General features: G+C 41.5%; 1 protein-coding gene and 1 pseudogene across 1 annotated transcript; both read left to right on the forward strand.

Annotated features, from left to right (window-relative positions):
• The first annotated feature begins 2,002 nt into the window (after nt 1–2,002).
• LOC142098527 (E3 ubiquitin-protein ligase MARCHF7-like) lies at nt 2,003–9,088 on the forward strand. The gene is made up of 4 exons (XM_075181366.1): nt 2,003–2,031; nt 3,026–3,108; nt 7,786–8,520; nt 8,806–9,088. Exons 1-4 carry the CDS (start codon nt 2,003–2,005, stop codon nt 8,913–8,915), a joined length of 957 nt encoding a protein of 318 aa, XP_075037467.1. The 3' UTR covers nt 8,916–9,088.
• Nucleotides 9,089–9,801: 713 nt separating this feature from the next.
• The window catches only part of LOC142098065 (E3 ubiquitin-protein ligase MARCHF7-like), a 31,122-nt pseudogene continuing 24,187 nt past the window's right edge, over nt 9,802–16,736 (forward strand).

Consider the following 16,736-nt stretch of genomic DNA (forward strand, 5'->3'; position numbering starts at 1 on the left):
AGGGACTTGAGGCATTTCCATATCACGTACCGTCTTGAAAGGCTGCTGTTTGGCCAATTTATCCTTCAGGGTAGGGTGTCATACACACGGTGACCCCAAAATGGCTTTCTCCATTTCAATTAATATTGTACAGTCTATAACGGCTGAATTTTTTTGTATTTTCCACAAGTGGAGGGGGGCCTATAGAGACAGAAACCAAACTGGCTTTCTCCATTTCAATTAATATTGTACAGTCTATAACGGCTGAATTTTTTGGTATTTTCGACAAGTGGAGGGGGGCCTAGAGAGACAGAAAGCAAACTGCCTTTTTCCATTTCTTTACATATTTAACTATAAGTGTAGGGTGTAATATACATCCAAAGACGATGGCTGCATTGCCAATATGGATAGATAGAGAGGAAGACAATTTGTTTTGTGTGTGTAGAATTAATGAAGGCCTACCTACCAGGAATTAAACTGTTTTTTTGATCATTTATTAGCTTTACAATTAGATTACTTATCCAAGAAACAGGTGGAGCACTAAATTTCATTATTTTAGCCCCAAAAACATTGATTTTGCAACAACCAAACAAAACTAAAACCAAAACCAAAACACGCAATGGCGGTTTTGCAAAACCAAAACCAAAACACAACGGTAATCCAGATCCAAAACCGAATACAAAACCAAAACACAGGGGTCAGTGACCATCTCTAGTCTAAATAGTTGCATAACCACCCATAGGGACAGGAGCTGAGCGTCCTGCTTATAATTCCTGACAAGAACATTAAATTTTTATCATGTCTACGAATAGCTGAAATCATGCAATGAATAGTTCTGTAGATCAAGTTTACCTTTGTACATTCAATAAAATTTTCCAGGTCTTTCCCTTCTGTGTCCAGGCTTGTACACCTTGGGGAGTGGCACAAGTTACCAGCTTCTGTTTCACTGTATAAATTGTGGTTCTTGTTACCTAGGACTCCAACCCATTGCGGCCTTCAAGTAGAGATTGGACTCTTAGAGACAGAGATTGCCTTGAGCATTCCTGGAAGACGCCTTCACCCACTTATCAGCGCAGCTCAGGAACATATGAGCGCCCTATATCTGGGAGCTTCTTGGCAAACAGGAGCAGGATTGTAAGTATTCTACTAGGATCACTTCAATTCTAATGAATCCAGTAAATGCTAAACATGGATTAAAAACAAACTTAACATTATAAAATAGTTTAATAATCACTGTGAAATCTTTGGAATCCACACAAGAAATGTTTATTTAAAAAATAGTGCAGCGCTTACTGGCTGTCTAATGTGTTTTCTCTAGTGTGTTTTATATACCCATTTATCATCTATTTGTTGTCTCTTGTCCTGTATCCTGCCTCTGCAAGTGAACTGATGTAACCTTACATTCAGGAGCACACTGGATGATGTCACAATGCACTGACTACAACAATGCTGGCTGGGCTAGCTGCTCGGTCATAGTTCACACAGCTAGAGGTGTTCATGCAGCAGCCATTTATTTTCTATGTAAAATTTAACTTTTTCTAAAGACACATTCACAGTTCATCTATCTTCTCCGGTCCACCTCATCATCGTCTTCTCAACCATCTTGGTAAGATCCATTGGAGAGATCTCAAAGCACTTATTCTGGATTGCAGAGTCAGCAACAAGATTGGGATTCCAAGAGGCCAAAGCTGTCTTATTCTGGTTGTACTCCTCTGCCTGGTGTAAAAAGTACCAGTTCCAGCTGCAGTGCTACTACAGGTATGCTGACCCCTTCCCGCTTGTTCCTCCCTAGATCTAAAATTCACTTCTGGTCTGGTGTAGTGTCCTTTGGACTTGGTTGTGATGGAAGGTACATCTTCCCTAGCCAAACATTAGTCCATTGACTAATGTTTGGCTAGAACTCCTTATTACTTGACTACTACTCCAAACCCCAATGTGCAGAAGATGTTTCTGTAGCCTTTAAATAAGAATAAACGCCATGTTCCGGATCATGCGGTGGAACCTAAGATGACCCTACCAAATTATGCCACTGTTTGGAACGTCCTTGTTTAGGTATGTGTAGATATTACTGTGCTTGACGAGACTACGAGAATATATGTTAATGAGAGTTTTATGTATCTTGACAAGGGGCCTGGAAGTATGTGGGTCTGCCCAAAGCTCCAATCCTTTTGTTCTATATGTTCCAGTGAAATGTGGGGAACTTGTTCAAGGATTTCTCTTCCACTTCTGTTATGGAAAAATACAAGGACAAAGTCATATCAGAATATACTGATACTTTTTTTTTTAACCAATAATATCACCCCATCGCCTATAGCAAAATAGGCCTTACCACAACCTCACTTTTCTCCCATCATGGGGGGATACATTTTATTAGATAAGTTGAGATATGATACTATATCATATGTCAGCATATTAAGTATTGAGTAACTTCTGCCAAATAAAAAATTTGATTTATTAACTAATATACTATTAACCCTTATGTATCTTAAGTATAACATGTTTTAACTTCCATTTTTATCTACATTGTTAAACAATGACTCTAGGGTCAGGAAGTAAGTTTATTATATATTTCCATAAAGTGGTTAATTGTTAACTGTTGAATTTCTCTTGATCAACACAATTAATAACTCTAGGCCCATAAGGATTGATAGAGCAGCTAGAGTATAATATTAGGCTAAGAGGGATGTGTGATTGTATGAACTGTGGAATGCACAATTCAGTTTTTAGGATGGCTGAGGTATGTCTTAAACTGGATACTGCAGGGAAATATTTTATTTTCCTTTCACTGACATCACTAGTCAAAGATAGCGATAGTTTTCAGTTTAAGCTACTCGGCAGGGGCATAACTGGAGAACTAATATGTTAATGGAACTTTTACAGGTTTCTAACATTCTGGAGATCTAGTGTGTACTTTACATATTGACATGGAAAAGCCTGATCTCCATAATCTGCTAACACTTAATTGTTGTCTCCAGATGCATCAAGCAGGTATGGGTGGTTTCCTAGGATCTCTTCAGTGGTGTTTCATTCTGATCTGACAATGGAGCCATGAGAGAGAAAGGAGAACTGACTCCTCTATACATGGAATTCTAGATTATGAACATGGAAATAGTGATAATACACCTTCATGTAAGTATTTTGAATGATATGTAATATATTCTTGCAAAGTTTGTGTACACGTACATTTATGTTTTTGTTTTAAATTGTTGTAATAAAAATAGATCCCACATCATTCTTGATTTCTATCTCACAGATAATATTAGATTTTCTTTAACTCAACAATTCCCCTTCAAATGGCACCAAAATAAGATAAAATATTTAGGTATTTACATATCTAAACAATATAGTCAGCTTTTTCAAGCTAACTACCCAATACTACTATCTCAAATTAAATCTGATTTAGAGACCTGGAGTAAAAATCTCATCTCCTGGATAGGACGTATTAATTCAGTTAAAATGAACATTTTGCCCAGATTACTATATAGTTTTCAAGCCCTTCCCATACGCATCCCCCCTTATGTTTTCAACCTACAGAGATCAACGCGGGATGGTGGTTTTGGGGGTCCGCAATTTTAAAAACTATTTCATGGACACGCAACTTTGAAAAAGAACGATGTTTACAATCTTAATGATATCACAAAAGATACTTAGTTTCCCTCATTCGAAGACCTAAAAACTAAGTTCAATATCCCCAACACTTTTTTTTCCCCAATATTTACAACTAAGAAATTTTCACTCCACCACAAAATTATCTTTAACAATCAGGCTGTTTGACCTCTTTCGAGTCACTTTTCCTCCGGCGATTTTCTATCAATGGCCTTATATCTTTGCTATGCGGGGAGATGAGAGTCCCTGACTCAGACACCCAAGATTCCCATGAGCGAGCCTGGGCGGAGGATCTGGGAGATCCCTTAGATAGAGAGGATTGGGATGAAATAAAATCCAACACGGCCTCTAGCTCAGTCTGTGTGAAACTGAAAGAAAACGCCTATAAGCTTCTTTATCGATGGTACTTGGTCCCAACCAAATTACAAAAAATATATCCGGACTCATCCAACTCATGTTGGAGAGGATGTTCATTGAAAGGGTCCTTCCTCCATATCTGGTGGCAATGCCTCAAGCTTGTCCCATTTTGGTTGGAACTACGGAACTTTGCATCTCAGATTCTACAGGTTGACATCCCAATCTCTCACAGATTTTTCCTTCTCCCACTTGAAAATGTTCCGTCACATAGTTTCTGCTGCATTGTGTCAAATTGCCACTAATTGGAAACAACCCCCGCGCCTACTATGCAGACAATTATTAATAGGGAATCATACAAAATGGAGTGTATGACATGCATATTGCGTTATACTTCTAATTCATTTGATAAAGTCTGGGCGCCGTGGATATAATTTTTTCAAATTCAAACTCCTTTTGTCCTATGATTTCTCTACAACAATCCCCTTGATACCCCTTCTTAACCCTTTACCTCTTTCCCCCCTACCTCTACCTTCCCTCTTCGATCTTTTACCCTGCTTTCTCCTTCTTTTCTTCTTTTGGTGGCTTGCCGCACTGCCCCCTATTCTATCCTGCCCACCTTCTGCAGACTAACTTCTCTTTTCTGTTTCTTCTTTCTATCTTCAAAGTAAAATTTGGTCAATGCCTTGATTCGTCTCTTTATCATATATACTGAATGTATTAGTCCCTAAATACGCATAACTTGACTGTATCATAACATGTCTTGGACTGATGCTTATTGTTGACCTTTGCAAAAATAAAATCTTTAAAAAAAACAAACAATAGATCCCACATCACCATAGCTGTGAGCCAGGCAGCGGTGACTCCTGGTCAATTGATGGGGTGTAATGACATGAATATTCAGTCCACAGAATGTGTGCACAGATTTCTGTATCTTACCCCCACCATCACACATCTTCAGTCTGTCTGCTTCCATTGCAGAAGTCTTTCACCAGGCTCTTGACTGTGGGTCAAGTGGACCTTTTGGCTATCTAGGGTGAGGAGGGGCTTCACACTGCTGTGCCCCATCACTGATCCTCCTGTCAGTCACTAGTGTCCTAAGCAGGGAGGATTAAGTTACACTGTCTGACCCCCTTCATGTTTATCTTCCTAAATCAAGGCTGCCTAATCCTTTGTGGTGATACTTCTGAAAGATTTTTCGTCTCTTAAGCACAAAAATACTTTGGTCTTGAACATTCAATGGCTGCCTGAAGCTATGGCAGTCTGCTCTGTCAGGATCCTAACATCCCCATATTGGGAGTCCATGTGCAGTTCTCAGCTTTTCTTTCCAGGAAGCTTGGCAGTTTTGGCTACTCTTCAGGTCTTCATAAGTCATGGCAGCTGTTCTGTGTTGGCTTTTGGTTGTCTAAGCAATATCCACTTGTCTCCAGTTGACAGTCAAGCTCCTGCACTTGCATGGCTAGATTATTAAAAGGGCTAAGTCATCACGGAGGCCCAGGACAAGTGTAGAGGTTGATGGGATCAGTTTTCTAAGTCATAAGTCATTAATGCATCTTTCCTGGAAAATTATCTTCTATAGAAAATGCAGCTATTAGCTGTGCTTAAAGTGGTCACATGTAGTACAATAAGCACAGCATAATCAGTTTAACACTATTAAACAAACATTAATTCACTGAATATATATATATTTTTTATCCTTGCCATGCTGCTGGTAAACTATGGGGACTATGAACAACACTTGTTCTGTGGAGTAACGCAGCATAACTGCAGTAACAACTTGTGTTTAACATGATGACTTAATGAAGGAAGCCATTGGGATATCCTGTCTTAAAGGTCTCTGAGTAGTGCATGTTGGTTCAACTTTCCCAGTCAGAGAAACCTTCCTTTTGTACCAGTCCCATTGGTAACTGGTTACTATACATATTATCTCTTGGGATTTTGCGATTGTAACACAATTGTGGTGACATTGCACCTTTCACATCCTGACTCTGCTTTATATAAATTTCCCTTACTCTAAAAAGTGTTAAAATAGAAGCTATTCTTGTCCTAGGACAGCAATGCATTTGTGGCCACGGAGTCTTACTATAGCTAGCTGGCTTCCCAGAGCCGGTGGTAGGGTCATTGGCGCCTTAGGCGCACTGTCAAAATCGGCGCCGTGACACTGTCGGGCCATGATGATGATGTTACGCCCGACAGTGAGTGGAGGAGAGGAGACGGAGCAGAGAGGCGGCAGTGTTGATCAATAGCCCCTTCCTCCCTCCCCGTGGATTTATCTGAATGCTGTGCGGTGGCCGTGGAAGGTATGGTTAGCGGTCGCCGCACAGTTTTAAAGTAATTTTATTTCTAAGGCGCCCTCCAGAGCCCGGCGCCCTAGGCAAGTGCCTAACCTTGCCTAATGGGAGCGCCGGGCCTGTGGCTTCCACTAGAACAGTGTCTCATGCCTCTGTGGTCGGCTTATTTCAGGGTTTCTTTTTCAGTGTAAGGTCAGGGGATGGATGTGTATGAATAGATCCTCAGAAATCTTGTAATAACCTTCTGCACATAATATAAATTCACTGCATGTATGTCCTGTATCTGATTACATGCTAATGTTCCCAAATCTATTTTACTGCTCAACTTTATGTGAAGTACATAAGGTGCGATAAGTAACACGCTCCCTCTTTATACAAGCTGTGAATTTGCACCTATTGTGACACACCCATTATATGTATCACTTTCTGTGCAGGTTTTTAACCTCCTGTTTGCCAGAGATATTTAATATAGTTGCCCTTTCGTTCCATAAATGACATGTAGAACTGCAAGCATTTAATGCTGTAGCCTAGGTGAAAAGGAGTTGAGTCAAAATACACCCCAGTATATTGCTCACACTACTCCTTTTTGACCCAAACAAGTGTGTCCTCTGGCTTGCCTTGTTTATTACTTGCCAGGGATCAGATGAGAAGCTGGTACATATTTTACTAGGTTATCATTGCAGCAATTCTTTGAGGTTCTCCTTTACCCTAAAACACAACCCTCTTATGTAGTCGGGAATGAAGGTGGTTAGGCTAAACCCTTTGTTCTCATGGGTAGACTCAGTTGCCAATAAGGATGCCCTCTGCAATTCCTTTTGTCTAAGGTATTTTTGGCCTGTACATTAATCAGAAACTGTTTCCTTCTGTGTCCGCATCCCAGACACTCAGGATTCGAAAGCTTTGTGTTTTTTTGTGCATCTGGGTCACCTTAATGAGTCGTTGCCCAATAAGTGTAATCCAATGTGCCTGCCACTTGTTTTGAGTTTAACCAAATGATTTTTGTCATAAGCGATGTGGATGATCCAGGGATTATTTACACCGAGTGCTCTGTTTCTTCCCACTTCCAAAAACATACTAGTAGGCTAATTGGCTGCTGACAAAATTAACCCAATGAGGCGGAGACTGATGTGGGACAAATATTTTCTGTATAGCGCTGTGGAATTGGTGTCAATATATAAATGATGATGAAATGTTGATATCAGTTGTGGCCACCTACATTTGAGGCTAAACTTAATGGGTCCTGCTGTTTGTGTTGAGTTGTAGGAACTGTCAGTGTTTAGCAATGTTATTAAACTGGCACACGGTCTGTACCCCAATATGTTTTGTGCTATGTTCACCACTTGGCCAGCACAACAAGCATGGTCGTAGGGTTCATTACCTGTTCACCATATACATTTTGTATGTGTTTAGCATTTAAGTTTCTAGTTTACCTGGTCTTCTGGACCTGAACAATCTTAAACCTTCCTGTTGTTAGCATTTGTTTCGAATTTGTATGCTAAAGTTCTGCTTGTAACTTAATATACTTAACTGTAAAATATATTTTTTTAAAATGCAGATCTTCAGGACAGAGTTTCTTCATGTGCACAGGGCGCACGACCAAAAGAAAACTCTCTAAGCACAGTTCAACTTAACACATCTATCAACCAACAGTTGCCTTCTCAGGGTTCCTCATTCAGAGATTCAAGCAGGAGTTTAAGACCAGTAGCTTCTACAGATTTGCATTCTCCACAAAGGGACAACTCATTAGACTTTCGCCGTGCTACAAGTAGAAATGAAGCGACTACAAGGATTACATCAGGAAGAATATCGCCTGTTCAGCAAAGACCTGCTAGTGACAATACAACCAATACTGAAGGCAGACGTACAACAAGGCATTTACTGTCTCGCCTTGCATCTAGCATGTCTTCTACCTTTATCTCCAGGCGATCCAGCCAGGATTCCATAAATGGAAGGTCACCAGATGCAGAAGAAGCACACTCAAGTCTATGTAAAGCTTCTCCTCAGCCAAGCCCTGCCACACCTGGTAACATGTATACACCAGAAAATAGGCCTTCTGAACAATCTCGGGGATTTACATTTTTTAGGAGGCGGAGAAGGGGTCTGTCAACGGTGTCTCCAAATCAAAGTTCTGAATCAGAAGCTGAAAGCTACAGGTCAGAAGACTCTGAAATGAGGACTCCGGCATCCTGGTTGCCTTCATCTCTTAGGAATAGGTGGACACCTCTCTTTTCTAGGAGAAGACGGGAGGGAAGACATGAAACTGCCAGAGCATCATCTACCTCTGACTCAGGTAGGATACACAGTCCTTTAAGGAGGACAACTCAAAACTCAACATTAGGTGAAGCACAAACTGTTCCTCAACTAGCTGCAGCTGATGCCAACTTTACACCATTGTCTGCAGACTCCCCTAGTGGCGCTGCAAATACTGCTTCTATAGCAGATGCCATCTTCAGCAGGAGAAATTCATTAATTTCAGACATTCTTCCCAGCTCCTTCTTACACTTCTCAGTGCCGGCTGCTCTAGGGAACTCCTTATCGAATAATGTCATGATAACTGTAGACCTTGTTCCCTCAGGTAGGACAAGTGATGGACAAGAAAGTGAAAAGTCTGAAAACTCAAGGGACCCTGAAAAACTTAAGAGAATTGAAGAAAGGCAAGTTTTTATTTGTGGTTGCGGTGATTAAAGGACTTTCTCTTAAGCTAGACAGGACGAATAGGTGCTGGCCAGCACCATACAGTTTAAGAAAAGTTTCTCCAGGCCATGGACTATGGGCCTGATTCATTAAGGATCTTAAATGAAGAGGATTCTTATTTCAGTCTCCTGGACAAAACCATGTTACATTGCAAGGGGTGCAAATGAGTGTTCTGTTTTGCACATAAGTTAAATACTGACTGTTTTTTCATGTAGCACACAAATACTTGATAGCTTATTTGTACACTGAAATTTAAAGTTGATATGTGTGTGCTACATGAAAAAACAGTCAGTATTTAACTTATGTGTAAAACAGAATACTAATTTGCACCCCTTGCAATGTAACATGATTTTGTCCAGGAGACTGAAATAAGAATCCTCTTCATTTAGGATCCTTAATGAATCAGGCCCTATAACCTTAAATATTCTTATCTGTGTTCTTGCACAGGGGAATGTATCTTAGTCAGTTTTATGCTATCTGCATGTGGTGGCTATAAGCACAGTTGTCTACCTCTTTGCCCACACTTGTCATTTAGTCTTTATGATGCCTGGCCATGTTCTCCAGGAATGGTGATCTAGGAGACTGCAAACAATTAGACTAATGTTTACTCTTAAATTCCCAAAAGCCTCACATGTTAAACCTTGACTTTATACTGATCTAAGAGGATATTTGAGCTTTGTTTCCTATAAAAATGTTGCATGCCTCTGTTGCCCTTTTTAGACATTTGTTCCCAACTCTGTATGGTCCTTTGTCCATGTGCTGCTCAAAAACCAGGAGACTCGTACACTACCAGACTAAAAGCAAGAGCCTAACACACTAGTGTAAAATGTCAAAAACACTATTTGAGAGCTTAATGTATTTATCTGAATAGGTCCTGGTGGTGGGGTGGTTTATGTATGTGTTTGCATAAATATTGGCAAGTTGTGTATTACAACATAGATAGATTTGATTTTTTTTTTTAGCCTCCATCTGAAGGACTGGGAAGAGGAGGAAGGTGACTTGTGTAAATTCTGCCTGACTGGAATGTCCACTCCAACAGATCCCTTTCTTGAGCCATGTAAATGCTCTGGGAGTCTGCAATATATACACCAAGACTGTATGAAGAAATGGTTACATACTAAGATCAGTTCTGGTAAGTGCTGGATTGTTGCCTCTGACTTGCTTGCATACACTAAAATCTGGAGTTGATCCCCCCCAAAATAAAGATATTGATAGTTTTATGTCTTCTGTATCGTCCAAAATATATTCTACCCAAATGCCCCTTTCTTAAGTAAGACACTGAACAATTGTCAGATGTGGTTTCTAAATGGCTTGGAAAAACTAAACTGTTTCTTCTGATTTAATCTAAATGTCTACTTCTGAGCAATAAATCATTCAGATTAGCATGTGCCATACTGTACCATATGTTCTATCTAATGTAAAACTGTCATGGCCGACTTTTCAGCCAAGCTGCCTTCAAGATCCAGACTCCAGATGACATCTATTTATCTTAAATGATAAAAGCTTAAGCCCCAATGTTGGGTCTGTCACAAATGTTAGGCATGGCCAGTTCCTAACACAAGCCAGTCCAGGGCTGAGAGTGTGGGAGTTGAAGGACTTGGTGGCTGTGGACTAGGTTTGCTAGAAGTCCTGTGTTTCTTACAAATGTTTCCTGCTTGGATGTAAAGTGTAAATCTGGTTCATTCCTCTGCATTCACTGAAATTGCCAATTTAGTATAGAATATTGGAAGGAGGAAATTAGCCTGGTCAAAATTGCTTGACTAATGAGCAGTATGCTCTTTAGCCCAGGTTATTACTGACAAATAACGTGTGAGTGACTGTCTGGTTTTTGTTTGATCTATTTCAGGTTCTAGTCTAGAAACTATAGCTACATGCGAATTGTGTAAGGAGAAGCTGGAGCTGAACCTGGAGGATTTTGACATTAAAAAACTTTACCGGGCGCCCGCAAATGAGAGAGTAAGTAACTCCTGGATGCAACGCTGCCTTGTCCTCATCAGGAGAATGTTCAATAGACATCATTGAACGTATTAGATAAGGAAAAAATAAAAGTTCTTTTTATGCTCTTAATTAGTCAGTTTTGTTTGTTTTTTTTAAACTTTTCATTCACCTCCTTTAAATTTTTGTCTGGTAATGACTTTCCATGTTCTCAGAGTGATACATAAAATAGGCTGCAAATGGTATTATGTAATGTGTCGGAGAGCAGCCTCTGCTATCTTCCAGATCTGACAACTTATCAAATAATCAAACCGGCAAACAGTAGTTTACTGTAATGGACACCCAGGATTCCAGCCTAAATCTTGCGCTCACCGATCCTTTAGTTTAAAATTAACTTGTGCCTTCCCCAAAACAGGCGCACACTTCCACACCTCTTCCCAACTGCCACCATGTATGTATAAGGCTCATAACAAACCTCTGACTTAATTACCCAATTGCACACACTCTGTGCTCTGATAGGTAAGAGTTTACATTCCCCACATTGGAATTTAAAGGGTTAACACAGCCATGCAGTCAACCTCTTCTAAACAGGCAGGGAATTTGTTTAGAGCAATAAGGACAGTACTTAAATTTAACATATAAAATAGGTACAATGCCTACAGGTTATAAAAACAATTAATAAAAGATTATATATCCATAAGCAAAACATGTAAAATAAAAGGATAGTTTGAGTATAAACTTGCATACGAGTTGTATAATCTGCCCCAAGGGAAATTGGCTTGGAAAATGGACAGCTTGTCAATGTTGATTTCCCAAAAGTTTGACCATATCTTCTAAGTGGTTTCCTTTTTTTTTTATAACTCAAATTTTTATTCAAACAAACTGGGTGACAGCCAGCATACAAATAGATAACAGAGACATAATACAAGAAAAAAACTAAATAGAAAAAAAAAGGCAATCACTGTCACAGTAAATATTAGTAATTGCTGTTCCTAGCAACATGTGGCAGAAAAACTGAAAACCGTAATGACACAGACAATGTCCTTATTATTATAAATGGAAGTGGGTGGGCGGGAGGGAGGGGGGGGGGGGGTCGTCTGTGCTGGTAAGAAAAAACAGGACGGTGTCTCAGACCTCAGGAGGAGTAGCTTTATCAAAGGGATTATCATAAACAGAAGTATCTGATACGAACGAGTCAACCTACACGAGGGGAGGTATAGGGGACATCAATGGTGTAACCAAGGGACCCAGATTTGATAAAACTTATCGTCTTTATCGCGGAGGTGGAAAGTGATTTTTTCCATGCTAGCAATGAACCAGACATAGGACTTTAGAGAAGAGACGCGGGGAGGTGCTGCACTTTTCCAGGATTTGGCTATCAGGCACCTAGCAGCTGCCAAAACGTGCAAAGCCAATTTTGCAGAGGGGACATCAGCATCTTGTATAGGGTAGCAAAGGAGAAAGGACCAAGGATCCTTCTGGATAGGGAATTGAAGAAGGGAGGAAAGGAGAGAAGCTACTCTATCCCAGAAGGAGGAGATGACAGGGCAAGACCACCAGATGTGAAAGAAGGTACCCCTATGGCCGCAATCCCGCCAACAGGCCGGGGAGGTTGTTGGGTACATTTTAACTAGTCTGTCGGGCATAAGGTACCATCTGTATAGAATCTTGTATGCATTCTCCTTAATTAGAGTGGAGATGGAACTAGAGCTACATTCGATCTGATGGTCTCCCAGCAGTCCTCCTCCGGGGGGGGACCCAAATCTCTCTCCCATTCTCTCTCGTGGCTACTCCCGGAGACCAACAATTTGTCTAGAAGCAGATTATAGATTGAGGAGATCATGCCTCTCCGAAGCGGTGAGGAGAGACAGAGGGACTCAAAGGAGGATATCAATGGAGGTGAGTTGCCCGACAGGAGAGAGAGAACGAAATGCCTGATTTGAAAGTATTGGTAGAATGGCGGGTTTAGTGTGGGAAATTTGGAGCGGAGAGCATCAAAGGTTATAATACCTCCTTGATCTAGGAGGTCCCCGGCAAATCGAATACCCGCGCCGTTCCATGATAGAAAGAAGGACTGAATTCCACCTGGGGGAAGGCAGGGTTGAGCCATAATGGTATGATATTCAATGAAGTTGAGGACACAGAGAGATGGTTTTTACAGGTCTCCCAGGTCCGTGCTGCAAATAGAAGGGTAGGGAATCTCTTGATCCTTGCAAGCCTAGACTGCTTAGGCAGGCCCCAGATACTAGATAGGTTTGGTAGGGAGAGGTAAGCTGCTTCTATATCCGCCCATGCGTGAGAGGCCGGAGGAGCAAAGGAGGTGACAATGGAACTGAGGTGGGCTGCCCAGCAATATGCTTTCAGATACGGAAAGCCCCTACCTCCGCATTTTGTAGGTTTCTTAAGCTGGGTTAGTCGGACCCTGGGAGCCCTACCCCGCCAGACAAATTTAACTAAGTGTCGCTGCATAGCAATTAATTCAGAGATGAGGACCCTAATGGGGAGTGTCTGGAATAGATAGAGAAGTGGGGGGAGAACAGACATTTTAACGGCGATGATCCTGCCCAGCCACGAGATAATTAGGGGTCTCCAGGAGAAGATGTCAGATTTAAGTTTGAGGAATAGAGCCGGGTAATTCTCCTGGTAGAGGGACTCATAGGTGGTGTGGTTTCCTTTTTTTAAAGAAACTTTCCACCTTTTCCCTTCTACTGGGATGTTGTCTCTAGGGGAGGCCTGTGACTGTTTTACAACCACAATTTATATCTTCCCTGTTTAATCTCCAATGCTAAAATGTAACACTTTCCTGGGGAGTGTCACACAGACCCATTCTTATGATTGGTAAATTTGTATTGGATTTATTAATCTACAGATACCAAACAAAGGTTAAGTGTATTAGTTGAGTTGATACTCATTTTCTGTCATTCCCTGCAAGACATAGCATTATTACGTATGGTATGCCCTTCCTCATCCTATTGTCACATTTCAATGCAGAAAATCACAGCTAAGAAGCCTGGAATATGGTGAAATACACAATATTTCTCATGCACATACAGTTAGTGGACACTGCTCACCATGGGGTATAGAGGGAGCTGTGTGGAGTTAGGCACTAAAAAGACCTCTTTGGCCTGTTCCTTTCCCCTTTATGCCCCCTCTCACCAGAGATATCCGTTTTTATTTTAGTGCCACTGGAGTAGGCACGTATTGCTTTCACTTAGATTTAACTTTATTTAATTTTTTTTTTTCTGACTGCAGTGTTCGTGAACACTGCAGCAGGGAGGGAGAGCGCAGACAGAGCTTAAAGCCATAGTTTCCCCTCCAACTTATGCTGCACACTAAAATAGGCTGCCGGGCAGAAGTGATCACTCGGTCACTTAGACAGTGACCAGGGACACAAACGCTGGACCAGGACAGCATGTCAGACCGCACCAGGAGCCTCGGCAGCAGCTCCAGTCTCCCATTTCCAGGTGGGTTGAGATGGAGCTGACGGCAGACTCTGCCTACACCTGCGCACCACAGCAATGTTGAGGACAGACAGCAGGGGATGCCAGGTACCAAGTTGTGGGGAGTTCACTGGCAGGGAGCTCTGGACATACAGCTCCAGACAGTTTTTCTGTGACTGATACAGGCGCCGTTTTGTGAACGGGAGGAGGTGTTTTTAGTGGGGGGTGACACTCCTTCCTGGGCTTTTCTCACAGCAGCAGCCATTTCACACTGCTCACAGCCACTGCGGTGCCTGTCACAGTTGTCCTGAGGGAAAAACTTTTCAATTCTTAGGCTAAGTGAATTTCTATATCATACTTTTTGCCTGCAATTGATTGTATGTTATATTTTCCGATATAGGTATAGTATTTATATAGCGGGCACTACCTCATACACACACACAGAATCGCATATAGTACTGCCATATATATATATATATATATATATATATATATATATATATATATATATATATATATAGATAGATATTGGGATATATACTAATATTCCTATGTACTGATATATAATAATCTGTGTTACTGATTTTTCTGACACAAAAATCAGTGTGTCTGTGTGTGAAATACTACCTGTATTATACAGAGTGTGTCTTGCATTTCTCTCTCCTTTCTGCATTGTCATCATGTCAGAAGAGGGACTAGTTCCAAGTCCAAGGCTGCCGGTACCACTTTGGTATCATATTTTTCTTGTTGAAAAAGCCAAACACAATTACCTTGTGGACAGCCAGACCCAGGTGCTCTATGTGTGACTTGCGAGGCTGAGGACCTGGGCCAGCGCTCATCTGGAGAGGAAACTGGCATTCTCTATTGCGGAGCTAAAGAGAGACACCATGGGGTAAATGTATCAAGCTGCGAGTTTGCAACTCCAGCGATTTTCTCAGGAGAGTTGAAACTAGCCGATGTATGAAGCTGAGTTTTCATACAAAATCGCCAGAGTTCTGCTTCTGTCAAAATCGCTAATTGCAAAATCGCCTGAGATCAAACTCACCACTGTTTGCCACTGCAGCTATACAAGTCTACAATGTATGAAGCTGCGATTTAGCAAACTCAGGAGAGTTTGCTTCTAAACATGCCAGATACAACACGCTGCTTGATAGCAGCGTGTTGTATCAACACATCACTGTTGCACTGCCCTGGCAGTGTTAAAATGTTAAAGAACAGATAAAAGTTTTTTAAAAAAAAAGCGGGAGGTCCCCCCGCTATTTATGCTTAACCGTAGTGCTGCCTGACTAGTGCTGGTCCCGTGAAAATCGTGGAAAATTTTTGCGTGGGGTTCCCCCGATTTTCACTTTACCAGCACTAGGCAAACCAGCCAGGGTTGGCGGCACTATAGCAGTGAGACGCGCGGCAGGGGTCCCCCTGCCATAATGACTAACCAACCCTAGACTGTTCAGCGCTGGGCTGGATTCCCTAGGGAGTGGAGTCAGCTGAAAAAAACGAGCGGGCCTCCCCCCTAGAAAGAACCAGCCCAGTGCTAATAGCACTAGGGCTCTTCCTACTACCCCTGGGCTGTGGGTAGTAGGGTAATACGGCGTAAAGTAGTAAAAAAAACAAACTGACACCAATTTTTTTTGTGGAACCACAAGTCCCAGCCAGCCAGGTTGCCAAAAACAGTGTGGCCATGCTGGTGCCTGTATAACTACAATAACCAGCATACCCACGGCAGCCAGGACATGTTGGCACTTGGAGAACCACAAGTGCCAACATGCCCTGACATCCCTGGCTTGCTGGGCCCTGTAGTTCCACAAAGAAAAAAGTTTACAAAGCCACAACACCCTCTTATAAACCACACATATTTATTAAAAATAATAAAACCCACAATAAAGACACTAACCACCCTCTTTTAAACCACAAGTATTTATTAAAAATAAAAAAAAACAAATACTTACCAATGATGTCTTCTTTCTTGATCCAATGTCACTTATTATTTGTAAATCCATCTTGCCGGCTTGCCCCAGTCCCAGCCATTTATACCTCCATAAGGGAATCTTTTCCAACAGGAACTCTTCGCCCAGAAGGGGCACATATTTGTACATCCCGAATCTTTAGTCTTGCTTGAAGATAAAAAAAAAAAACCAGGAGCCGCCGCAAACACCTCCTACCTAGTAGGAGGTCCGTTTCGCAATGCTCTTACGCTGTTTGCGTAAGAGCTAACTACTGTATTATGGTAGTTTCCCACGCTAGTGGGGAAATCACATATTACAGTATCTAGCGCTTACGCAATTAACGTAGCGCATTGCGCATGCACTACGCTACTTGCGTAACCAGTAATACAGTAAATACAGGTTCACGGGACCAGCACTAGTCAGGCAGCACTAGGGTCAAGCATGAATAGTGGGGGGACCTCACGCTTTTTTTAAAAAAAACTTTTATCTGTTCT

This window comes from Mixophyes fleayi, chromosome 7 (assembly GCF_038048845.1).
Source record: "Mixophyes fleayi isolate aMixFle1 chromosome 7, aMixFle1.hap1, whole genome shotgun sequence".
NCBI lineage: Eukaryota > Metazoa > Chordata > Amphibia > Anura > Limnodynastidae > Mixophyes > Mixophyes fleayi.

Coding starts and splice junctions, on each gene's coding strand:
- LOC142098527 (XM_075181366.1), top strand. CDS start 2,003: ATGCCACTGTTTGGAACGTCCTTGTTTAG. Junction 3,109..7,785: donor TAGTGATAATACACCTTCAT/GTAAGTATTTTG, acceptor TTTAAAATGCAG/ATCTTCAGGACAGAGTTTCT. Junction 8,521..8,805: donor ATCATCTACCTCTGACTCAG/GTAGGATACACA, acceptor TTGTTCCCTCAG/GTAGGACAAGTGATGGACAA.